Source organism: Sebastes umbrosus, chromosome 12 (assembly GCF_015220745.1).
Source record: "Sebastes umbrosus isolate fSebUmb1 chromosome 12, fSebUmb1.pri, whole genome shotgun sequence".
NCBI lineage: Eukaryota > Metazoa > Chordata > Actinopteri > Perciformes > Sebastidae > Sebastes > Sebastes umbrosus.
In genome coordinates, this window is record NC_051280.1 from 31,872,348 (window position 1) to 31,898,912 (window position 26,565).

Genomic DNA, 26,565 nt, shown 5'->3' on the forward strand with positions numbered 1-26,565 from the left:
GTCGGTGGGATTGGGACCTTTATTATTAGGATAATAAGAAGTGGAACTTGCTCTTGCTGACGCTCAACAAATATACTGTGAATGGAAGTAACAATAATTAATATAATGATAATTAGAATAATAATAATAATAATAATCGTCTGCACCATGCCTTGTAAACCTGGAAAAACAAAAAAAGAGCCAGGTAACCACCTCCCCCCCCCCGCCACCCTCCCCCCGACTTCGCCCATGAAAAACAAAACTAAAGATTTAAAAACAGGGAACGTTGAGACTGTAGATTCTCTCTCCGGCTTCTTCAAAAGTCCCGAGTCCACATGCGTCACACGGATCTCCGCCGATGTCCTGAAGTGAGTGGAGGGTGTGGAGGGGTGGGAGGGGGGGCGGGGGAGGGGTAAGGGGGGGGAGGCTATCCCTAACGGAGCCGTGCGTTGGCTGGAGGGGTTTGAGCACTCAGCAAGCCTCGGTGGAGACGGACTTTTTCAATTCAGCATCAGCCTGCCTCCGTGTTCGCGTTTGTCATGTGTGAGAGAGAGAGAGTGTGTGTGTGTGTGTGTGTGTGTGTGTGTGTGTGTGTGTGTGCGTGTGTGCGTGTGTGCGTGTGTGCGTGTGTGTGTGTGCCAGGTTTACAGGGACCACGTTGAAGGGCGGTCGGCCATGGCGGTCAATCTTCTTTTTTTTTTGTCTTTCTTATTTTTCCATTTATATTTAACCAGGGTTTTTTTGTTTTTTTGTTGCCAGTCTGTCCGCCCCGGGTCGATGCCCCCCCCAGGTACACGGGGGAGCTGAGAGGGGGTTAGGGGGGGGGTCTGGGTATCTGCGGCGAGTCCACACGTGTTCAGCTCTCCGAGTATTTTCAAGTCGGCTACTCTTGGTTGGCGTCCCCCGCCGTCGGTCAGAATGATGCGGACGCCAGCCTCGCAGGGCTGGAGGTAGGGGCGGGGGGGTTTGCGAGGCCAACCAAGGTGGAGGCGTATTTTCATATTTACGATGGAAAGGGGAGGAGGTGTGTGTGTATATATGTGTGTGTGTGTGTGTGTGTGTATGTGTGTGTTTTTTAAATGATGTGTATTAGCAATCTAAAGATCTGCCCAGAAATGACTCCCCAATCCTCGGCGGTGTTCGTGAACAAGCAGAACAAGAAGCGAGTGAGGTGGTTTAACTTTCTACTACTTGTTATCGTGCAGAGGAGCGGCGCCTCAGCTAATAGGACTACACTGATGGAGGAGGTCGGAAGGAGACGTTTCTGGACAGGTCCTCAGAGTGTGTGTGTGTGTGTGTGTGTGTGTGTGTGTGTATGTATGTGTGTGTACACGGGGGGCTAGTGTAGGTAATCGTCCACAGAGGCGAAGGCGCAGGAGCCGCTGCCAGTTCGTGCCATGATGGTGAGGCACTGGGCGGCCTGACCCACGGCCTGGGCCAGGGGGGGCTGCTTGGGCAGGTTGTGAGTCTCTGTGAGGGAGAGAAGAAAGGGGAAGGAGAGGGGGAGGGGGGAACAACAATGTCAGGATGCAACAAAGAACAGGAGCGCTGAGGTGTCAGTATACTTGACTAGTCAGATCAGTACCTGAAGCTCCTTTCACACCTTCCAGACGTCTCATGTGGTTAAATTCAAACACATTTAATAGGGCCGTCACAATAAACTCAATATTGCAATACTGTGCTAATGACAAGCACCTTGGCGGAGGTCTGCGCTCTCCGAGTGCAATTCTAGTTAGTTTTAAAACTGTCATCTTTGTCATTAAAAAAAGCAATGATATACTTAATATGTATACAGCACTAAAATTAGGATAAATTAAGAAATTAAAATAAAAGGTAATAATACTGCATGTTGCTGTGAGCCAATCATTACCACCGCAGGAGAAATTCCTTCACTGAAATGGCCCCTAATATTTAATACAGAGCGCGTGGACAGCTGACCTACCTAATATTGCACTGTTGAGAGTGGAGCACACCGGCTCTCTCTGAATGGCGTCCAGCTGGTAGCCGACTGGGCTGCTCCAGGGGTCCGAGTAGGCCAGCAGGCTGAATGCATCCTGCAGCAGGAGACACAAAACAACAACAGACCTTCATTTTCTCTACCACGCATTCACTACTAGACTGTAGATGTGTACTATTATTCTATAGTATACTATTATCATACTACTACGAGTCTATCAGTGATGTCCAGTTCTGTACCAAGGTCCCTAACTCAATAGAATACAATATAATTCAACAATAGGTTTCACAGCATGGATCTTAGTGATTCTTTTGTTACCTTGAGCATCTTCTTGTTGGCTGAGTTCTTGCCACACTCGCGGCGGAGGTGTTCGCTCATGCTCTGGAGCTCCCTGCCAAAATGGATCATCCTCTCGATGGCCGCCTGGCTCCCGCCGCACAGCTGCCTCTTGGACTGAGTTGACTCCACCTCTGCAGAGCCACGGCCAGTTTGCCGTGCAAAATGGGCATGTTTTAATGTAGTGACGGTACATTCACAGCACAGGCATTTGAGAGGGGAATGCTTACTAAGGCTGGGACGATACACCATCTCCCGATTCGATACCATCACGATACTTGGGGTGCCGATTCGATATGTATTGCTATTTTATATTAAGATTTATTGTGATTTTTGTTAACTTTTTTAACACTAGACCATGGTAAAAGACAACCAGGAGTACGTTGCCATGCTGATAGATACCTCCGCACACACTCTACTCACCCATGTCTGCGTCACAGTCGTCGGGCTCGGTGGCGTGTTTGGAGCTGCCGTTGAGGAAACCATTGGAGGACGATTCTGTCACTCCGTTGGTGAAGTGGTCAACCTCCATATCCATATCGCTACTGAGGCAGGACAGAGAGGCAGTGAGCAGCGGGACAACAGGAAGTTCAGTCATTCCTCCTCAATGAATGTTGCATGCTGATTTCATATCATCACTGATTATCTCGTGTCAAACACTTTCTTTACCGCCGGTTCATCTGACTTTGTGTCAAGATAACGCTAATATCCTGGATAAGATATCTTATAGGGATAGACCGATACCACTGTTTTCAGACCGAGTACAGGTACTTATATTTGGGTATTCGCCGATACGAGTACCGATACCGAGTACTTCTCTGTGCCAAAAGACCCTCCTTAATAGCAAGCTGGAGGGTGTGAGCGACACACCGCAGGCTGGGGAGTCCCGCATACGAGGCGGTGCACTGCGACCGGCTCTATGTCGGCTTGGAAAGGCTCGGGGCGAAGGTGCTTCCCGGGGCCGTGGCCAAAGCATCAACGGGGCGGACTGTCCTTAGTGCGCCCCAAACCACGTCGTGCCTCCAGGGCAGAGCTCGGCCCACGTAAAAAGGCGCCAGGGGTCTGCGGCGATGTCGGCAACCCACATAATTCTGTCTAGTCATAATTTAATTTTAGATATCTAAAAATGACAATGTAGATATCTTCAATTGAGTGGAATTAAAGATATCTTGAACTGCAAAATATGACTAGTCAGAATTCATAAAACCCCAAACACATGAATGGCAAAAGTTGTTTGAATCGTATTGTTAAAATGTAATTATGGATGTCTAAAATTTGAGTTTTGCCTATAGTCAAAATAGAATTAGGGATATCTTGAATTAGAGTTTTGACGAGGCAAAATGGCATTTCAGATATCTCTAATGAATATCCTGTCTAGCTATTAAATGTTAAAACGTCTTGCCAAAAGCACCTGCAACCACACCCCCCAGTGATGTCACAGTATCCTGACACAGATGATAAACCACACGTTGCTCTTTAAGCTTACACTTTGTTAAAGGTAAGCTGTGCTCTTAAACACAGCAGTGTTTCTGTATGAGCTAAAATAGGAGTAAATGTAAAATCAGAATATCTAAGATAATGAATTATTGTTGAGTTCACAGAAATGTCTTTCAGCTACATAGATTGAATCTACTGAAGTTAATGTGGATTAAAAGGTTTCTGTGTGGGTGTTGGTACCAATCACGGACTGTTTCGAAACAGAAATTCAGCTTTCAAAAAGGGCAAATTAAATGAAGCGTTGGTTGTGTTAGTGTGTTTTTTTTCTCAGTACCTGGTTATGGGCTGTTGGCTGCGGCTCCCGTTGAGGCTAACGTCAGATGCTGGGAGGGTGGAGCCGGAGCCTGGGGGGCAGGGCTTGTGACTGTGAGGGGAGGAGCTGTGGCTCTTATTGGACGTCACACCATTACAGCAGTTACTATCGAACCCTAGAAACAACAACAGCAGAGTGAAAGATGGACATGATTTTAACTATTAACAAATTACTTTTCTAATATAAAAGAAGGCTCTGCTTATACTGATGAGTCCTTCTAAACTAAAACATGATTTAAAAAAGATGCAGCTCTATTTTTTTAGCAGCAAAGACCGGATTCATCAAATTATAAACTCAAACTCACTGGTAATCTGATGCCTAACCTTGAAACAGAGGAAATTTTGTTTTAATTTGTGGTTCAATGTGATTATTAAATGGTGCTTAAACATCTGTATTTTTGTTGCAACTTGCAATTAGAAAATGATCTGAACATTAACTTTTGATAAATGTTAATTCAGTGAACTGCACGGATACGGTTAAAAGTTTTAGCCAATGAAAAGGAAGATGTCAAGGCTGCATTATGACCACACTGAGAACAGATACTAGGCTGTAAAATGGAGAAGTACTTCTACATCTGTTCTAATCTCCAGATGTGAATACACCCAAGCACAGCTGGACTGTACCTGGGAGGTAGGGCTGGGAGCTGCTGGCTTTGTGGCTGGGGCTGCTGAAGGGCCGGGGGGAGCCGGGGTAACTGTCCTGAGACTTTGGGCTGCGACCTCCAAGACACCTCACCTCACTGTCCGTCCCATTCACCATCTCTATGAACTGTCTCACCCTGAGGACGCATTAAGGAAGGGGAGAGGATGAAAGGAAGAAGGTAAGAAGAAAACAGAAGACGCAACAATTAAAAGGACAGGAGAAGGAGACAGAGGAAGAAGGGAATGAAAAGAGGAAATAAATACAGACAAAATGAAGCAAAGATGGGATGTAAGAGTGCACAGAGAAACAGAATAAAAGAGAGGGGAGGGAAGGAATAAAAGAAAGGATGTAGAGAAAACAGGATGAACAGGAGAGATTATTATTATCAATATCATCATTAGAGCTGTACCATTTTTTTTTTTACATTTGAAGCTTCTATTAAGGATTTCGAATTAAGCTTTGAATGTCTGTCGTTATATTTTATGACGTCATCACCGTAACATTAAAAAAAAAAAATTAAAATCCTCGGACAAAATCCACAATTTTGAATAAAGTGCTTCATTGGATTAAATTAGTTAGTCTTTTTTTTTATTAAATCAACTTTCTTTAATGAATATAACTCGTCAGTGCATGCCTCCCTTTGTGTGCAGCCAGTGGGAGAGCGAACCGCAGTGAAAATGTCATCAAATATGGACTGAGGCAGAATATTTTGTTAGATTAAAACTTGTGTTTTTTTTAGTATAATACTAATAATATCTGCAACTGTGCAGAAATACCAGGTTAACAATAAAAGCCAAAGGTTTAAGCTCTCAAATGTTTTTATGTCATGTTTCTATCTGCTTCAGAGGCTGAGAAATAAAGGTTTTAGGAGGTTGTTTTGAAATGTTTCTTAGGTTTTAGAGTGATTGTTTTCTAGGCGGTCTCATCGGGTTAAACACAATGAATAGACACGCAAAAAAAAAAAAAGCTACCCAGCATTCAACTGTTGATTTTGAATTTGAATGTCAATGTTATGAATGAAGCTTCGAAGCATCAGACTATTCGGTAGAGCACTACTCATCGTTGCTAAATCCATCAGTTTCAATAAGCCGAAGATGCCACAGAAGGTGGACAATCACATTTTTACGCCATAAGCAGCAGGATTTTGTTGAATTATGGTCTTTGTTTTAGTATTTCTAAGTAATAACAGTCTTCCATTCGTCAAATATGTGAAAAAAACATCATTCAAATGCAGCCTTGGGTCTTACTTGAGCATGAAGAGGAGGTCTGGGTTCCTCTCCAGGAGGTTGGGGTAGAGCTGCTGGGTGGTCTCGATGGCCTCGCCCATTCTACCTGACAACACCAGCTTCTGGATTTCTGCAAACCGACAGTCGACATGTTTACAAGACGTACTGTAATACTTATTATGTCTTTCCAATGGTGATGCTGTCTGTGTGATTTCCTGGCAGATTTTGTTCTCCATATATTCATAGAAAGTTCTACTAGCCAACATGAAAAAAAAAAGTCGGTGCAGCCGAAAATCTCTGGTTCCTATTTTTACCCTGGTACCAGCATTATTTAGAAATGGGCCAACCCAGAAGGACTCACTCTGTCGGTTTTTGATGGAGGCCAGCTCCTCGTGCACGGCCTGGTCTGTGGATTTGGCAAAGGCTTCAGCCGTGGCACAATAACTGTGGTGCACCAGGTAGGAAGCCACCATCCTGAGACAAGACAAAAAAACAAAATGTACTCAGTGATTAGACACAGCACGCAGGAGAAATCAAACAGACCATTACACTGAACTAATGAGAGCTTCTCTTCATCTGGTCACACGTAAATGTGACGTAAACAAGCAAACAGATTATTCGGATTATCTAAACCATTTCATTTAGAGACAAAACTCAAAGTGGGCACACCTGAAATGTCACAAAGAATCCACTCATTGTTCAGGAAAGCTGCTCACAACTCTAGGTCAGAGTTGAACCAGGAAGTTGGTTTGTAAACCCGGTTTTACGATGGACAGTTTGGGTGATAATTGGACTGTTGGCCTTTGTTTTCATGTTCGTGGCTAAACTGTTGTCTGACTGCTCTTTAGTGTTCCCAAATCTGAGCAATAAACTTCGAGAGTTCAATAGAGTTGGGTCGATTTCCGGTTTTGCCGGTCCAGTCCGGTGTATGAGCTTGAACCAGTTTGAATTTATCTAAACCGGCTGAACTGGCATTTGTCATTATGACACGTTCTGGCAAATTCAGCAACCTGTGCCGACGCCATCATGACGCTAAATCCAGCTTGTACTGCCACAGTAATAAGCAATATGACAACGTCATCATGGTTATCATGTGTCTGCTGCTCTACAAAGACAATAACACTTCACATCCACCAGTCGAGCAAAGAAACGTTCCCGTTTTCTATCCCACACGGTGAGGCCACTTTCCTGGATAAAAAGGCAACAGCTCCCTCCACCCCGCCCTCGACCCCAATCCCCATCAAATGGGGATTAAATCCATTCAGGACAAGTAATCATAGCAACAGAGAGCTAATCCCATCAGGACATGGCATCAAGAGAAACCAAGTCCCACAGCTTTAACTTCTGGATCACGGCTCCTGCTCTCTGACGGGGAAGTGGTCCATCTGGGCCTTGATCCTCGTCATGTCAGCAGTCATTTCTTGTCACTTACAGTGTCCAGTACTTCCTTCTATTACACGGCTGTGTTGAATACTCGATTCTGATTGGTCAATCACGGCGTTCTGCGGTCTGTAATTTCTTTATAGCAGACCGTTGCTATGTATAGCAGACCGTTGCTATGGGCGCAGCTCTGATGTCGGACTCTGGAGGACCGTTTTTGTGTCAAAACATTAATTTCTTCAGTAAGTAGCCGTGTAATAAACGGGATAATGTTCAGCTAGCGAGTCATTGTTGTGAAAGAATCCCCTTCAGGGCGATGCTGCACTAACTTAACTGCTAACCATGGGATGGACAAGAACGGCACCTGTAACCATGGTAACTGTACACATCAAAAATGGCGAAAAGCCTCGCAATGCTTAAAAGACAATGAAAATGAGACTAGACCAAAATGTTTTTAGCTTTTGTTGATTAAAACTAATAATTATCAAATGACTAAAATGTGAAAATCTAAAAAAGGCATTTTAGTCAAAAGGCTATTATTAAAACAAAATCAGCTGCCAACATTGCTTGTATTCTCATCCAAAGCCCATTACTCCACAGTGAGCATGTATCGTACAGGTTTACACCAGAATAATTCACTTTTACAATCCTCTTACTTCTGGATCATGGACTGCCACTCGCCCTCGCGCTCTCCGATGGGGAAGCGGTCGATCTGGGCCTGGATCTTCGTCCTCCACTCGCGCATGTAGTCCTCGATGTCGAACACGAAGGGGTGCTGGCCGAAGTTTGCGTCCACCACCTCCCCTGGAGTCTGAAGGCCCACGGTCGGGTACAAGTTGGGCTGCAGCAGAGAGAGAGATTGGAGAGTGAAGAATTAGGATGATAGAGGAAAAGGAGAGTTTGGGAATGTAATCTGGACAATAAATCAAAACAGGAAATAATGAGAGGGGAAAAACAGGAAAACATGAAATCTCAGGAAATAAGCTTTTTGTCGGACCATCTTTTCACGGGAGAGCCGGGGTTCAAACTCCTGAGACGTTAAAAAAGGGGGCAGTAGGCAAGACCTCTATTGCACAGATTGACCACAATGCATCTGTCACGTTGATCAATGTACTGATTTGTTCTTAAGAACCAATGACTCAGTGATTATAATGCCAGGAGCTGAGATTTCTGCCTCACTTTCTGGTCTGCATCATTTGAGCACTCAACTTCCCGGTCTACTGTTTTATGGGAATCACTACAACCTCCACACCTCCAGATAAACGTCTCCTTCAAGGATCAATACTGTATCAGTTGGACGGCCTCTTATATATATATATATATATATATATATTGGTAGAAATGAGCAAACATAACCAGAGTTTAGAGGAGTAAGGGTAGCTTTAATTACTGAATACAGAGCATATCAAATACAACTATCTTGTTTTGGCAAACATTGCTCACACAGGAGGAAATGGTGCATTTGTTGAGGACTATTTTAAACCGCGGAACAACACACATTTGCTGCCGAAGTGTGCCCCCATTTACTTCACTGTATCAAGACTTTTCTATGTTTTTTTTTATTCTTCGTTCACCGTTGGAGACGTACGAGAAAGATAAAGTTTTCATCAAGAATTCAAAGTAACACGGCGTGAGTAATTGATATACAAATGGTCATTTTGTGGGTGAAGTATTCCTTTAATAGGAATGGTAAATGTGGAAAGGAAAACTGGAACCATATTAAAGTGCAAGTTGTTGTGTTGTTTTGTTTTTTTTATATTGCAAATGTTGTTGAAATTCTATACTCTTTACATTCATGTCGCCACTGACGGGCAGTTGCTGTTAACAGTGACGATGCTGCCACCTTGTGGTTTCCCGGTGCGCCCTCTCAATACGCACATACATGAGCAACTTGCAGTATTTTTTCCATAATGTTATATGGCCTCCAGAATAATATCAATGTTTTAAAAGAATGGCCGTTGCTCCCCTTTAAGTACATGCCTATGAATTGTTCTTGGAAACAGCCGTCCATGACATCGGTGATGACAGGATGAGGAGTCAAAACATGAGGTGAGGAGGCTTGTTTGGGTGCATTGTTCTACCATCCTACCAATCTAATCACAGCCTTGATTTGATCAGAGGAGGTGATGACTGATAGCAGGTGTTCACCACATTGACTGTGTGTGTGTGAGAGATTGTTGTTGTTGGATTGGTACAAGTGTCCTGAAAGTATCACTACAGGTTTAAAATCCTAGAAATATAAACAGTTGATTGTATGACGTAGTAGGGTTAGGTTGGAGTAGTAAGTAGTCTGAGAGTAGAGGTTAATGATATTTCAGGGTAAAGGAACTGGTTTGAGTTAGGAGCAGGGTAATGGTCAGGGAATAAATATAGTCGATTAAATAAGAGCATATTTTATAAGAGCTATAGCACAAAAGGTGTCTGTGTGTGTGTGTCTCTTCGAGTTGCCTTTGTCATGGTCCAATAACCACAAAGGTCAGCTGTGCCGAGGTGACGCACTTCACTGCACAACTCTGGAGGAACATGAATGTCTGGCTCACAGCCATGCCTGTTTTTGCTGCTCAATGGATTATTGTTGTGGCTAAGACTCTTATTTTCTCGAAAAACAGCCGGCCCCTTTTTCATTTGCTAGCAAGCGAGAACGGGGGGGTGGGGGGGGACACCCTTGAAAAACAACCGTTTCCCTCACATCTCAATGCGGTTTAATACATGCACGAATCCCATTAGAATGAATGTCCTTTTGGTGTGGGAGTCGTTCACATTAATGAAGCATGGGAGCCGACGGGAGTGAGACTCGCCTGACGATGAGCCACAACAGCACAAAGCGACACAAGTGATGTCCTGTTCTGACACAAACATCAGTTCTTGTTTCTTTGGCCACTTGGGAGCAGCAAAAACGAGCCGACATACACGGACATATTATCTCTTTATATTATGATATGGCAAAGATGTTAGCAAACAGTTTCCTAACTCCACATCCAGCAGATATGGAGCAAAATAAGCCTTAGGAATCTTGTTTCAACCGTGGTGTTAAGAGAATCTGACTGCACTTACACTAGGCTCCGTAATGCTGATGCGATGCAGCGGGTGTTAGTGACTGCCGTGGTGAAACTACAATGCACCGAAGATGGACTACAAAAATCGCTGCTTGTTAAATAGGTCTTTCAGCGACAGGCTGCTTCACCGGCGGTGTAATAAAGGATTATCTTACCAAACATAGACAACCGGTGAAAAATATCAGCTCATTACCAAGGTTGGAATTGAAAAAAGAATAACCTATTATAGGCTACAACAAAAGTTCATATGATAAATAATGAATTACTGTTTGAGTTATGGAGACGGTGTAGAACCATTAAATGTATATTTCTTCCTACTCCTTTTTGGATGTAATATTTATTTATGTTGATTATTTGTTTGCTATATGTTTACTGTTCATTATATTTGTTATTCTTGTTTTATTTTTTACTTATTGTTTGACATAAATAAATAGAAATAAAGTGAAACGAAATGGTTGTCACTGCTTACTCATATTTATCAACATGAATTAGTATATGACTGTATGAAAATAATATGCAAGATAAGCATATCGTTTGTTTTCATGAACGCGCAGAATGGCGCGTCGCTTTAAAAATTGCGGCCGCAAGGTATTGTGGGGCGGCATTATCTCCTTTCCTTTGGTAATAGATGCTCCAGTGTGCTAAACTATGCTAAAGGAGAAAGGAAGCACTGAAGCACCTTTCCCTAACATCTAGAGGATTCAAGCAGCTCTTATCACGGCTGCTACTGAGTCATTTTACTCCGTTAGGAACCTTACTAAGCAAAAGAAACGTGTCCTATTTTTTCCATCCAACTCCCCGACCATTAACATCTGAACCCCACAAGATCTCCAGCCTCCGATACATTACATACACAGCGTAAACATTTTTGACTACATTCTGCAGGAAATCAAACATTTCATCTCTATAAACAGCCTCATGTCCTACAGTTCTGATTGGAAACTAAAAAATGTGGGTACTTACTGGTAGGTCTGTGAAGGCAATGCCTGCAGAAGAAGAGAGAAAAGTGTCAGTATGGAGAGGAGTCCTTTCTGTTTCTACACACACACTGGGAGGCCACAGTCAGTGTGTTTACACGTACTGAAGTAATCTGGTTACTCTCATCTTCCTGCAGTAAGATGATTTCTTAAATGTCATGTTAACGAGAGTTATTTAACTTGAGAACCCTGATTTCTTCATCAGGAAAAAGAAAGAGACGATGGTGAATCCATCTAAACTTAAATATTTAAATCTATATACATCGGTTTCAGCAGGTTATTTGTAACATCCAAAGACATTTGAACAGCAAGTCGAACTTTGGTTTCCCTCCCTGAAACTCCAGCTGAAGGCAGCGGGGAAGAAATGATGATGACCGACCAGCTCTATGCAAAATGAGGGTTAACCGGTAGCCAGGTTACTACAGTGCACAGAAACTAATTCTCTCATTTCCTGTCCTAACTTTATTTTCTCCCCATAACCTGGTCTCTAGTGAGCATGAGGGTCCCTGAATCATTTTTTTTGTCTGGAATTTATGCTTTGTTGGCTAATTTGGGCACCCTTTGAGTCACCCTGAAAAGCACTACATATTTAAATAGCATTTAGTCATCCCCTTTTAGCACTCAGAAATAATGTCAACGTGTTTTTAAAATGTATTGTTAAAGCCCCCCTCCAGTGTATTTTGGCATTTCTATGAGATTTCATATTTAATCATCATCATTTTCAGACTGAGTTGATTAGCCAAACTGTTTGCCAACATTTTTTTGACAAATAACTTTTTTAATTCAAAGTGAAGAAAAGAAGCTTGTTGCCAAAATGGGAATATGACGTGTGACTATAGTACAAGCTGCAAGTCATACGTCATCCAGGCGCACTCACATAGTTTGAATCTGAGCAGCAGCAAACCGATAAACCTGTTTCTGTCAGTTTGTCTTTCTAATTAGTTAACTGGTTAGGTGTAGTTAGCTCGCCCAACTTGCTGCATTAGCTAACTGAGGAATTTCATTTTATTTTTTATTATCCCCCACTTTAGTTTAGTGAGTTTATTTTCCCAATAGTGTTTCTGTGTGCGGTGAATGGGTGAAATCAACGCAGTGAATTACCAAAAAATCCCACTGACTGTCTATCTCACTCGCTCTCTTCTTTAATGTCTCCTCCTGCTGGAGATAAACTAACGTAAAGCAGCCGATACCGGAGGTTTGCCGGCCTCTAACAGGTCTGAACGAAGGGGAGCGCACAACTTTCAGCCCGAAAGAAAACAAGAAAAGTCCCGTTAGAGAAATAAACGAATCACAGTGCAGCCCGGTGCAGTGGGAGCTGAGGCGAGAGCGGCCGTTGCTGGTGGACGGTGAACCTCCAAAACATCACAAAAGTGCATTTCAAACGGTGGCAACATGTCTATCCGTCCTACAGTGCGCTGTGGTCAGCATGCGGCGGTGAGGCTCCTCGGTGCAGCAGCAGCAGCCAGACGGCCGCCTCGCCCGGAGGAGACGGTAAAGAAGAGAGCGAGTGAGAGAGAGTCGATGTGTTGAGATGATTCTTGTCAACGTCTTAAACTTCCAACAATTTCACAACAAACTGCGACTTTCTTGACTCGCAAAATTATGTTTTAAATTAACAAACTTCATATGTGTGATTCATGGAGCGATTCAAACGGGATCAAAAAGATATTTTTGTCTCTCGCCGTTGGCTACCGTTCATATTTTCCCAAAATAAGGCCTTCACCTCCCTATGGTAATTGGCTGTGGTCCTTACCTAGGCTGTGGCCGTTCTTTGTGTAGAAGCAGGTGTTGTTGATGAGGTTAACGCAGCAGCCGATCACGTCGCCTGTCGTAAACGTGGGTCCGTAGGGTTGCCCGGTGCCGGACGAGCAGAAGGAGTGCCCGTCATCTCCGTGGTAACCGTATGAATGCTTGTCCCAACCTGAGGGGTGAGAAGTGTCAGAATAAGAGCTCGGTGCAGGCAGTTAAAAGGTGTAGAAACACAACAGGTAGCTCATTCACAGACTACATTTTAAAACAACGCACTCACACACAATAACAAAAAATGCATCAAGTCTAGTGTTTTTACAATAATCAAATCAATAATGAAGACTATCGAGGAGGACTTTAATGCTGTAACCAAGCCCTCTGAAAAATAATTAAAATGCGGTGTGAATGTGTGAATAAACAAAATAATGCTGAAGAAGAACTACCCTGCACTGTCTCCTCAAGAAAAATGTTAACCACAAACCATCAAAAATAAAGGCTGGATATGACCGTGATTTCGCTGCAACCCAAGTAATCGAATTTCGCAATTCCTGTTTTAACCATATTTTGAGGAAAAATGTGAAACGGTGCAAACAAACTGCAAGTCAGAAATTCTTTGGATTTTTTAAAAAAAGGAAATGTATCCAGTCCAATAATAGAAATGCTTCGTCATTGTTCCAAAGCTTCGGCAAATACTGGTGTGTTCATGTGCTCATGAGGGCTATGAAGCAGCAGACGCCTGGTTTAAAGGTCCCATATTGTAAAAAGTGAGATTTTCATGTCTTTAATATTATAAAGCAGGTTTAAGTGCTTTATAAATACTGTTAAACTATCAAAACGCTCAATATACAGATTAACACACACAGCCCGTATTTAGAAATTGTGCGTTTGAAACAAGCCATTAGGATTTCTGTCAATTTGTGATGTCACAAATATACAATATTTAGACCATTACAAGGTTTTAAATGTAAACATTCTAAATGTGTCCCAGTTTATTTCCTGTTGCAGTGTATGTAAATAACATCAGCTGACGGGAAGTAAACATGGACCCAAACTGTTGCCTAGCAATGCATTTCCGTTGCAATTCCGTTGACATGAACTAAAACGGAGCGTTTCAGACAGAGGGTGAATACAGGTATATTCAGGCAGACAGTATGAGGAAAATAAAAGTTTTTTTAACATTACAGCATGTAAAGACGTTCTAGTAGAAACACAAAATACAAGTAAGAACCTGAAAATTAGCACGATATGGGACCTTTAATGCCTTGCTAAAGGACACTTCCGCGAAGCAGGACACATGACCGCCTGCTGATGGGAACTATGGTAATTGAACCTAGGAAGTCAGTCTTTTCAATCACTGGGACAGCGTGTTGTTGTTTTCAGTGTGACTGCAGAAGGACACAGCAGAAAGCTGGAGATCCTCACAGGATATTTTAGCATTTGTATCTTAATTTCCTTCTTTGGCTGTTGATTCAAACACCTATAGACTGCAGATCATTTATTTTTTCTTTTTTTTCAAATCTCAACTCTTTACTTAACCTGAGTAAATATTACTTGTTATGAGCATAAAATACAACAAATGACGTATTTTCCACTGTTGAACAAATCTATGTAATGTACTTTAGAATGTTGGAGCTTTTAATATCTACATTTCAAGTCATGTAAAATTTCAGAAGAATTAAATACACAAGCAATATCGTGTGTATGCGTCGGGTTTATTTCTCAGGGGAGAGGGGAGGCTGCAGAATTGGTCGGCCTCAGGACCGTTTCAACTTTAGAAACCAAGTGGCAGGACCCCGTGAGTTACTGCTGAGCTGCAGAGTTAATCCTGCAATTGCCACATTCATCACTAGAACGAGCACTCGACTCTGAAGCATCAGTTCCTCACAATTAGTGGGTTTTCATTAGCATCTATCCATCAGCTGGGACTCCGCAGTTTGCTCTGGGCCTCCTGTTATCTTACGTACGAAGGGACTGGGGCTCCTGGGCGGGTCCAGTTCTCAGGCTGGTGAAGGGGTGCCGGGGGGCTCCTGTTTGGCCTGATAACCTCTGTGGAGCGCAGAGCTGATATCTACCAACGCTGTCTTTAATGGTACCATGTCACGGAGAGCACAAAGAGAGCAAGCAGCTAGGTAGCAGCAGAAATCTTTTCATAATGAAAAGTGGATGATACCAGTTTTGAAACTGTGCCAGATTTTGGTCTTTCTTAATGTGGTGGAGGATTTTATTTGTAATCTTTTCAGGCTAGCCGTTAACCTTTACTTCCAGTCTTTGTGCTAAGCTAAGTTAGCCAGCTGCTAGCTGTAGCTTCATATGTAACGGACAGACACGAGAGTGATATCAATCCTCTCTTCCAACTCTCGGCAAAAAAAAAGCAAATAAACATATTTCCCAAAAAGTCAAACTTTTTCTTCAATGCACAATTTTCAATTTGGTTATTAAAGAACTGTGGCCTTTATATGTAGTGAGCGGGACATTTTACAGTTGAAATACAAACTTGCACACCTCAAAACACAGGAAAAGTTAACGCAACCCTGCACAATATCAGTGCAATATCTATCTCCACCTTCCATACTCCATATCTCAATGTGTATATTGGAGGTTTGTTTGACTGTTGTTTTCACTTACAGTCACACCTACACCCAGCGCATCCAAGGCCAATCTCTACCAGACAATAAGTTCACAGACAAAATGACACCCACACAAACACAGTCTAAAAGATCTCTGGTGTAATATACAGCAGAAACAGACGGTGACACGCGCAAACAGACAAATTCTTCTCACCACACCCGAAAGGCAGTGTCAATGAACACACAGAGAGAAAACAAACACACACAAAGTGTCGTCTTACCAGGGAGTCTGTTCATGTTTACACCCTGAGCGGAGAGGCCGATGCCCATGTACCTGTGGAACAGACAGATGAGAGGTTAGTTGGACATGTAGAAAAAAAGACTGAGGAGTACATAGCTACCAATAATGCCTTGCTGATAAACTCCTAAACATCGTCCATAAAGGTCTACAGCCACACTAACAGCCTGTGGTGTCATGATACTTCATTCACATCCAAATGAAAAAAAAATGTTGGATGGATGAAAAACAGAGGGATAACTTTGCTATGCTTACATCCTCATTACAGTTAGCATATGAACGTGCAAATGCTTTGTTTATGCTCGACGCAGTGTCCCAGACAAGCCCCCAGGAAGAGCGCCGGTCATTGATGCCAGTTTTAGTAGTGGCCAACCGGTGGTACTACAACTTCTGTGTCCATCACGTGATGCCATTGGGCCCAAAAATACTTTTTTCACATGGACTTCCATTGGGAAAGAGACATCTGTAGGTGAATCAACTTCCCAGTATGAACACTTGAATAGCCCTTATTTACATCATTAGGTCCTAGAAGTTGTGAAATGCACTAATAGCCGAATCCAGAGTTATTTCCCTTCCTCCGTTCATGTGAATGATACCCAGACCAAGGCTGGAGCGAGGGCTGGGAGGCAGAGTTAGCAAGCCGTGATGACGCAGTGACGACGCCGTGATGTTGTGACCATGTAACCGAGCGGACGCTACTGTGCCTGCTCCATGGGCCCAATGGATGCGGAAGATCGCCAAAAGATCCGGGAACTTTTCCAGTTGGAAGTCGAGCCATTTTGGCTTCATGCGCCACTGAGCAACTTTCATAGGATATGAACAGGACCTTGCCTCCAACGCTGCATCCAGTTCTCTAAATACATCCATAGTCACAATGCTAACAATGCAGAAAATGTGCTGCCTTGATCATCTGTGCCATCCTGTCTGCTGAAACGTCTAAAAAAAGAGGCGCCGGCGTATATGGACTCGCAGGTGGCTAGGAAGACGTGGACGTGGACGAAGCTGAAATCCGGTCAGACTATAAAATGAGTCATGCGGCTCAAAACTCGGGTCAGAAACGGGCTAAAATTGTACAGCGTACGCCCGGCTTTAGATACAGTCATTTATCTTATGATAAACTAATGAGCTTGAACTTTTGACCTGCTGGAGGCGCTAAATGAAAAGTCAAGTGATCATATTAGGATGCATACTCTTGGAACCCTGAATGTGTGTACTAAATTTCAAGAAAATCCATCCCACAGTTGTAGAGACGCATATATTTCTCTCCGTCTCAACTGACAGAGCCGAGCAGCTAGTATGGCTGAACATGTTTAATTTGACTTTTGAATCAGATACTTCCTGTTTTCTAATCACTACACACACACACACTACTAAACCATGACAGAATCCAATTAAATGTGGGACTTTATTTATTATCAAAGTATTCAGACATCTTGGGTCAAAGAGGGTCAAAGAGGTTGAAAACAACCAGTGAAGTAATGTGACTTCATGTGGCTGTCACACTGTAAGATGAGGCCCTTTATGGCTGAAGTCTCAATTTAGGATTACAAATTGACCTCTAGCCTTGTGAAGATTTTAATCACAGTTCCACTTCATTACATTGTCCTGTGTTTTGCAGTCTCCTGATATGAATTTCTAAAAAATACGTATTTGCTATATAGGGCATGTTTTGAATAAACTTAACTAATGACTCCATCATAATGTATAACTAAATGATTCCTGATGATTTACAGTTTGGGGTCTTACAGAGTTAGCATGGCATTACTTAAATCAACATTCATATACATGTAGGAGTGCCCCAAGAACCTGCTTGCATTTAGATATTAGATATTGACAACATCACAATATGGCAGCACGCTCAAAGACATTATATAAGAATGTCAGGTATGAAGAGAAGGAGAACAGCATTGTAATCTCCTGTGGGCCATCATCTTTTCTTTAGATGATTACTGGTCTACCACAAATAGATTTTAAAAAAAAATTCAGGGCTGACAAACTGCAGCAGACGAACTGAACTGCTGATGCAAGTTTATGTCTTAAATAACAAGCAGCTAAAGTAAAATGAGAGTCACGGTGCTGCATGCAAATCCAGATTAGACTGGTCAATTGTTCAGGCTTGTATTGTTACCAAATTAAGCTTTGAGCAACTCTCCCCCTTGTGAAAAATAATATGAACACCATATTAGTTATGATAGTTGAGTTTGTAGGTCATTTATAAGATAGTTAATATTAAAAGTCAATAACTTCCTAATAGACCTCATTAGGCTCAAGTTTATCACACACACCTGACAGAAGGAGCTCAAACAGAGCGTTTCAGACCGAGGGTGAAAGAGGAGCTGCAGCACAGCCGGTACGAGAAAAATGAACTATTTGAACATGAAAGCATGTAAACCTGTTCTAGTAGAAACCCCAAATACAAGTATGCACCTGAAAATAAGCAAAACAGGGCCTCTTTAAAATCATTACAAGCTCACAAGGCTGTTACTGTGGCTGTAGATTTGGCTCAGTGTTCATTAGTTCAGCGCTAACATTAGCATGCTAACATTCTGTGTAGCGTGTCAGAATTACCACGTTAGCTGATAAGCACAATATGCATACAGTTAGCGTGTTGACATGCTAACATTCTGCATGTAACATTGTGTGTAAACAGGAAGCAGCGGTGGACATAGGAATAGATGCGAAGAGCTTGAATAATAACTTGCTAGTAGGGATGCTCATTTTGAAAAATGTTCTTAACTGATAACCGACCCTCTTTAACCGATTATTAACCGTTAACCGACAAGGTTTGTGCCTCGCGCCAGCTGCAGTGTATGAGCACAAGAGACAACTGAGAACCCAGTTCACCCTGCCAGAAGTGTTACTTAGCCACGGTGCTGCGTGTAGTGTCGCCGGAGTAGTGTGGACCCTAGGCGTAAACGTAGCAAAAGTTATCCGTTTTAAAATCTAAAATTTATTAGTGTGGCTGTAGCCTAAAGTCTTGGAGAAACCCATAGACACTGCCATCCCTTGAGCCAAGCCGCTAAATCACGTGTTGTGGAAGTTTTTGCTTTGCTCTGTGTCCTTACCCATCTCGGCCTTTGCTGATGATCTTCACCTCGAAGTAGTAGACTCCACAGGCTGCTGGGATGGGGTGGGTGGCCCGTACAGACGCTGCATCTTTAGGGGTTTTGCCGTGACCTTCAGATGAGGGGTAAAAACACACAAAAGAGTAACAGAGTGTGGTTATTACAAATAGATACTGGATCATTCTAGAATCAAAAAATAATCAAAATGAGTAGACAGAAGCTTTTCTCCTGTTGTTGTCAACCAGATCAAACAAAATGTGTTTAAGAAGCAGAGGGCTAACGTCTCAGCAGTTTTTAAATGTGATTCAAGTCTTTTTAAAATGTTCCTTATGTTTGCCACTCGTCGCCTCGGGTTTTTGAAGCTTTAACCCCGAAGGGAACGTTGACCAAACCCGCCAGTTATTTCCCCACGATGAAAGAATACTACTCAGAGCAGATGAAGTCAAACTGGATCAGAAGAGAGGTGGGGCTCAATACCAAAAACGTTTAACAACCCAAGTCACGGTGTAAAAAGAAAGCGGCTTGAAGGCAAATTAGTGCTCGTCCCAATATTTTTTCCAGGTACAATTTTATAAGTAGTATTTTGTGTTTAATAACTGCATACATTATTTGTTTTCCAGTGGTTTGACACATTTCCACATGAACCAAATAAATGATTACAAGTAGGTCTAGTGATCCCAAAACACATGATGCCAATTTTACTAGATGACATTTTGATGAATATCTGAGCACACAGTGGTTTCAAGATTATCACCTTAGAGCAGTCAATAGCATTATTAGGGGTCAGATATCAGAAATGTTTACAGTGTAAGAGGTTACTTAGCAGCAGTTTACAACATGTGGACAACTAGGCTGCTGTCAAGTGTACCACTAATATAATAATAACTTACTAAATGGGAGCTAAATCAGTCCGTTTTCTGTAGAAAACAAGCTGTTTACTGCTTTGTTTACTTAGAAGTTAAAGAAACTGGTTTGGGGGAAAACAGCATCCTGGGACGACCCCAACAACAAGCAACTGCATCATTTTAACAGATTGTTTTCACGTAGAAACAAGATAACTGTGATTATGCTAGATACAAACATCTTGTTTAATGCTGCACAGACCACAATACAAGCCTGGAGTTTAAACTACAAAAAATAATCACAATTTAAATATTGGTTAAAAAATAAAATAAAATCATAATAAGATGTTTTCCTAAGATGTTTTGTTCAACCCTAAGAGGAGGCATTTTTTTATTTCATAGGATGTTTAAATGGCAAGTGGTCTTTTAAATGGAGTCCGTTTAATATATATATAAAATGGTTGCCAGATGATTACACCATACAGGTGAGGAAAACAAGAAATACAGTAACACCCACAGAGCCTGTATTAAAAACCAAATTTGTAACACTATTATACGCTATTAAATATGCCCATCATAAACCATGAGCCCATGGTAACGTCTTAAAAGGTCTTATGTCTAACCAACAGTCCAAAACCTAAAGATATTCAACTTACAAAGAAACCAAGAAAACAGTAAATCCTCACTTTTGAGAAGCTGGAACCAGCAAATGTTTGGTATTTTTTGCTTGATAAGACTAAAATGATTTATCAATAACAGCGAGACGATTCATCAAATTAATCGACTAATTGTCTGAAAGTTCTATGCAAAACTCAAATCATTATAGTCATCATCATGATGATGATTACTAATTACCTGCAGAAATGATGTAAGGCACATTACTGTCATTATTGTTTTATTTAGATTTTCTTTGTTTGCAATCTGGGATTCCTAAATGAGATTGGCAAATGTTGTGTAATCAAAACTGTAATTTTCAGAATAATGTTTATTCCTATTTTCTGCTATACGATGTTGCCTTCACTTCAGTGACATGCTTTAGTTATTACACAGCTTTTCAGACATGTTCACCTCGAAGATGCATGACCTCATTACAAGTAGCTATGTTATTTTTTTAAACAAATGTCTCAAAATGCAGTATTGATGTTCTTGGGGCTCTAATTACTTTTATTTTCAATATTTGTTAATCTCCATAAAATGTCATAAGTGGAAAATTCTCATCGCAATTTTCCAAAGCACAACTTCACATTTTCAAACATCTTGTTTTGCCCAAACAAACACTAAACCCAAAGTTATTCAGTTTGTTATAATAGAGTATAAGGAAAACCAGCAAATATTTGCAATTAAGTAGCCGTATTGTTTACCTTTTATTTGTTAGGGATGCACAGATACCGGATCAGATATCGGGCCGATATTGACTTAAATAGCTGGATCGGATATCAGTGACAATGGGGCCGATCTAATCAATTCAATTTGTTTATATACTATGCATATTATATACTGGAATTTTAATTCCTGTTTAAGTTTTGACCAATTTGTTGCTGCATTAAAAAGGTTTACACTTGAACTGTAATTCCTGTTGATTTTGAAGATTTGTTACCAAGTTTCTTTCTTCTTTTTTTTAAATCTATGGATTCATTTGTTACATTTTGTTTTACAAAGTTAGGAAAGCAATGTTTAAGTCAGGCCTGATGTTGCCTGGCACAAAAAAGACTGATCCCAGTCACTTCCACACAGTGAGGCATACAGCTTATTTATTAAAAACACTGGTATCGGATCGGTACGAGATACCCAAAGCCCAGGTATCGGGACTGAAAAAGTCTTATCGGTGCATCCCTATATTTTGTTTTAAAAATGAATAAAGTGATCAATCAATTATCAAAATAGGTGCCAATTAATTGACTGATCATTTCAGCTCTATGATAGTAGTATCAAATGTTTAGCAGGCCTTGGTATTTGAACATAAGTGACATTTAGTTTTTGTAATAACAACTAGTGGAAGATCCTTTTGGTGGATTTTAGATAACACGGCTTTTACTGATTGATAATAATAGATGAGGCCATGAATACTAGGACATTTAAAATAGCATTGATGTGGAAATCATGTTCAAACATCTCTGGGGATGGTTCATGTAAAAGTTTGCAGTGTTTGAAATGCAAACGTTACACCTGCTATGACATTTCCAGGTGTATGTGTTGTGTGTGTGTGTGACAGAATATTCTAGTTGTAACAAGGAAGAGTGTGCGTAGAGGGCATGGTCAGACCCAGAATAGTAGAACACACCCAGGAAGCAGTTACACCTTTTTTTTTTCTTCTTCCTACTCTCTAGGCTTCTCTTGTAGGCCGACACAAAAAAAACCCCTATTGGTAGCTTTGCTAAGCAACTAGTCTGTCACTTGATAGTCACTTGATATTAAACCATCAAAGCAGCAAAGAACTAGCCTGTCATGGCATCAATAAAGGCTTTCAATTCTTCTGCGTAATTCAGGGCTAATCATGATATTCGACCCTGTGTATTTCCTGTCATTTAATTACCTGATAATGCTGCATTAGCCTACCAAGAAGGCTGTCTAGCTCATGTCTCTTTTGGGCTAAACGTTAAATGATTATGTGTGACTTTAACCTGGTTCTATACATGTAATGTGTTATATTCAGAAGAAGAAAGCCTGACAGGTTAAGGTTAAGGTTAAGGTTATTATTATTATTATTATTATTATTATTATTATTAGTTCTTATTGCTGACAAACTGGTTAACAGTGTACAAGAAGCTAACGAGCTAGTAGGTCAATCTGTTTATATCATGTTTATAGCTTATTTTGTATATTGGTAGAAATTCAATTTTTTTATTCTAACGTTTTTAATCTATTCTTTTTGTTATTATTATACTGCTTACTTGCACCAACAAATCCAAAGCAAATTTACTGGTGTATCCCTCTTACACCTGGCAATAAACACCATTCTGATTGTGATTGTGATTGTGATGCTTTGGTTTTGTTGGTGCAAGTAAGCAGTATAATAATAATAATAATAATAATAACAAAAGAATATATAAAAACTTTAGAATAAAATAAGAATACAAAAAAATTGGATCCACCTCGCCAGCTGGTCGGGGGTTGCAAGATGTCCTTTAGTCTTGTTGTTCTATACATGTAATCTGTTATATTTAACATTATTAGTTATTATTGTTGACAAACTGGTTAACAGTGTGGGAAGAAGCTAACGAGCTAGTATGTCAATATTTGCACTATCTGTTTATATCATGTTTATAGGTTATTTTGTATATTGGTAGAATTTCAATTTTTTTATTCTTATTTTATTCTAACGTTTTTAATCTATTCTTTTGTTATTATTATACTGCTAACTTGCACCAACAAAACCAAAGCAAATTTCCTTGTGCATCCCTCTTACACCTGGCTATAAACACCATTCTGATTGTGATTGTGATGTGTGGCTGTGGATCCAGCTCGCCAGCTGGTCGAGGTTGCAAGATGTCCTCTAGTCTTGTTGTTGATGAAGAAGCTAGTAGCCACTAGCCTACTTTGTTTTTAGCCACAATGGGCAGCTAACTGTCAAGCTAATGCTAACGTTAGCATTATTAGCAGCAAATAAAGTGCCACAGTTACACCTTGTTTTCTTCTTCTTACTCTCTAGGCTTCTGTTGTAGGCCGACACCAACAAAACACCCTCTTGGTAGCTTTGCTAAGCAACTAGTCAGCCTGAATGTCACTTGATATTAAACCACCAAAGCAGAGAACTAGCCTGTCATGGCATCAACTCTTCTGCGTAATTCAGGGCTAATCATGATGATATTCGACCCTGTGTATTTCCTGTCATTTAATTACCTGATAATGCTGCATTAGCCTTCCAAGAAGGCTGTCTAGCTCATGTCTCTTTTGGGCTAAACGTTAAATGATTATGTGTGACTTTAACCTGGTTCTATACATGTAATGTGTTATATTCAGAAGAAGAAAGCCTGACAGATTATTATTATTATTAGTTCTTATTGCTGACAAACTGGTTAACAGTGTAGAAGAAGCTAATGATCTAGTATATCATGTTTATTTTCGTTTATAGCTTATTTTGTATATTGTATATTAGTAGAATTTCAATTTTTTTATTCTTATTTTATTCTAACGTTTTTAATCTATTCTTTTGTTATTATTATACTGCTTACTTGCACCAACAAAACCAAAGTAAATTTCCTAGTGTAAGCCTCTTACACCTGTCAATAAAACATGTAATGTGTTATATTTAAAAGAAGAAAGCCTGACAGATTATTATTATTATTATTATTAGTTCTTATTGCTGACAAACTGGTTAACAGTGTGGGAAGAAGCTAACGAGCTAGTAGGTCAGTCTGTTTATATCATGTTTATAGCTTATTTTGTATATTGGTAGAATTCCACATTTTTAATTCTTATTTTATTCTAATGTGTTGATCTATTCTTTTGTTATTATTATACTGCTAACTTGCACTAGTAGGTCAATGGCAATATTTGTTTATATCATGTTTATTTTTGTTTATAGCTTATATTGTATATTGATAGAATTTCAATTTTGTTATTCTTATTTTACTCTAACGTTTTAATCTATTCTTTTGTTGTTATTATACTGCTAACTTGCACCAACAAAACCAAAGCAAATGTCCTAGTGTAAAGCTCTTACACCTGGCTATAAACACCATTCTGATTGTGATTGTGATGCTTTGGTTTTGTTGGTGCAAGTAATCAGTATAATAATAACAAAAGAATAGATTAAAACGTTAGAATAAAATAAGAATAGAATCCAGCTCGCCAGCTGGTCTGGGTTGCAAGATGTCCTCTACTCTTGTTGTTGATGAAGAAGCTAGTAGCCTACTTTGTTTTTAGCCACACCAGCAGCTAAATAAAGTGTGTGAGTCTGTTTCTACCTTTATAGTGAACACGCAGGTTGTTCTGAGAGAGCCCGATGTAGCTGAACTTGTCCTTCGGGCTCCAGGAGCGAGGCAGCGGACTCTCCGTCTCGTTGACGGCCGGATAGAGCCTCCGGAGCCGCAGGTTGAGCTCCTTCTCCTGCTCGTTCAGAGCCGAGTCTCCGTGCACCACCACCGACATCAGGAAGCCTCCACAGCCCGACGACTGGCCGGACATCACGGCTACACCACCACCACCACCGAGGTCTGCTGGTTAAGCTTTAATGTGGCTTGTCAGGAACAAGCCGGAGCCTCTGGCGTCCGTCAGTGTCAACGTGTTTTTAAAGGGTTTAGTAAAGCTAAGCTAAGCTAAGCTAAGCTAACTAGCATGCTAAGCTAACTAGCTAGCAGGCTAAGCTAACTAGCCAGCTAGCAGGCTAAGCTAACTGGTTTAGCCTCAGGTTGACATTAGCTGACACAAAAGACACAGAATAGAGACACTAGGACGGAAGGAGACTGGCTGTCAACGCAGGGATCCGGACACGGGAGTTAAGAGACACCCAGAGACAGAGACAGCGAGAGGACAGCAGCTGGTTCGTCGGTTGAGAGCAGAGTAAAGAACTCACTAACGTACTGACGTTAGCGGAGCGACCGGACGGATCCAGAGACCAGACGGATCCAGAGTCAGTCTAACGTTAGCGGAGCGACCAGACGGATCCAGAGTCAGTCTAACGTTAGCGGAGCGACCGGACGGATCCAGAGTCAGTCTAACGTTGGCGGAGCGACCAGACGGATCCAGAGACCAGACGGATCCAGAGTCAGTCTAACGTTAGCGGAGCGACCGGACGGATCCAGAGTCAGTCTAAAGAGCTCAGCTAGCAGAGCTCTTTTGTTTGTTGTCGGAGCGTGATCCGCTCAGCTGATTGGCTGAGAGCGGCTCACTCACTTCCTAATAAACACACAGAATGACCAGCACAGTGGATGGATGGAACTACAGCAGACAGATTCAAGACTCAAGACTCAATATGTTTATTTATAACAATCGTGTGAAATGCTTTTTGCTGGGAAGCTCCATTAAAATAATAAGATATATTACATTAAAGTTATATTACATTAAAATAATAAGTTATATTACATTAAAGTTATATTACATTAAAATAATAAGTTATATTACATTAAAGTTATATTACATTAAAATAATAAGTTATATTTAATTAAAGTTATATAACATTAAAATAATAAGTTATATTACATTAAAATAATAAGTTATATTTAATTAAAGTTATATAACATTAAAATAATAAGTTATATTACATTAAAATAATAAGTTATATTACAATAAAGATATATTACATTAAAGTTATATTACATTAAAATAAGCTATATTACAATTATAATTATAAAAGGAAATACTTTGTACAAGGGCATATTAAGAACATATACATTAAGAACATATATATATCAGGAAGTATGAATGTACATATATAAGAAATACTTTGTACAAGGCATATTAAAAACATATACATTAAGAACATATACAGTATATACATTATAAGATATATTTTTTAGATAGAAGATTTTTTATTTTTTTTTAGATAGAAGGTGTTCTGTAAAAACAGGACAAAAACCATCAGTAGTTTAGTTACAAGGTATACTCTAGATACAGTCAGTATTCTGAATTTAACCCCTATTACACTTCCTTAATTTTAATATCCAAAGACATCAGTTTGCTATACAGTAAATAGCATTTTTTACTTGTCATTGACCTATCATCACCAGGGCAACCGCTTTG

General features: G+C 40.7%; 1 protein-coding gene across 4 annotated transcripts; it reads right to left on the bottom strand.

Annotated features, from left to right (window-relative positions):
• ranbp9 (RAN binding protein 9) lies at window positions 1-25,512 on the bottom strand. Of its 4 annotated transcripts, none has more exons than XM_037788103.1 (14): window positions 24,792-25,512; window positions 19,043-19,154; window positions 15,961-16,013; window positions 13,117-13,284; window positions 11,350-11,372; window positions 7,987-8,171; window positions 6,312-6,424; window positions 5,972-6,080; window positions 4,706-4,860; window positions 4,044-4,197; window positions 2,696-2,814; window positions 2,255-2,406; window positions 1,922-2,039; window positions 1-1,449 (listed from the first exon to the last, which is right to left on the bottom strand). In XM_037788103.1, exons 1-14 carry the CDS (start codon window positions 25,009-25,011, stop codon window positions 1,319-1,321), a joined length of 1,812 nt encoding a protein of 603 aa, XP_037644031.1. In that variant the 5' UTR covers window positions 25,012-25,512; the 3' UTR covers window positions 1-1,318. The 4 variants fall into 4 exon arrangements, with proteins under 4 accessions (XP_037644031.1, XP_037644030.1, XP_037644033.1 ...); XM_037788102.1 differs by having other exon boundaries at window positions 2,696-2,817; window positions 24,792-25,510; XM_037788105.1 differs by having other exon boundaries at window positions 1,922-2,033; window positions 24,792-25,509.
• Window positions 25,513-26,565: the final 1,053 nt, after the last annotated feature.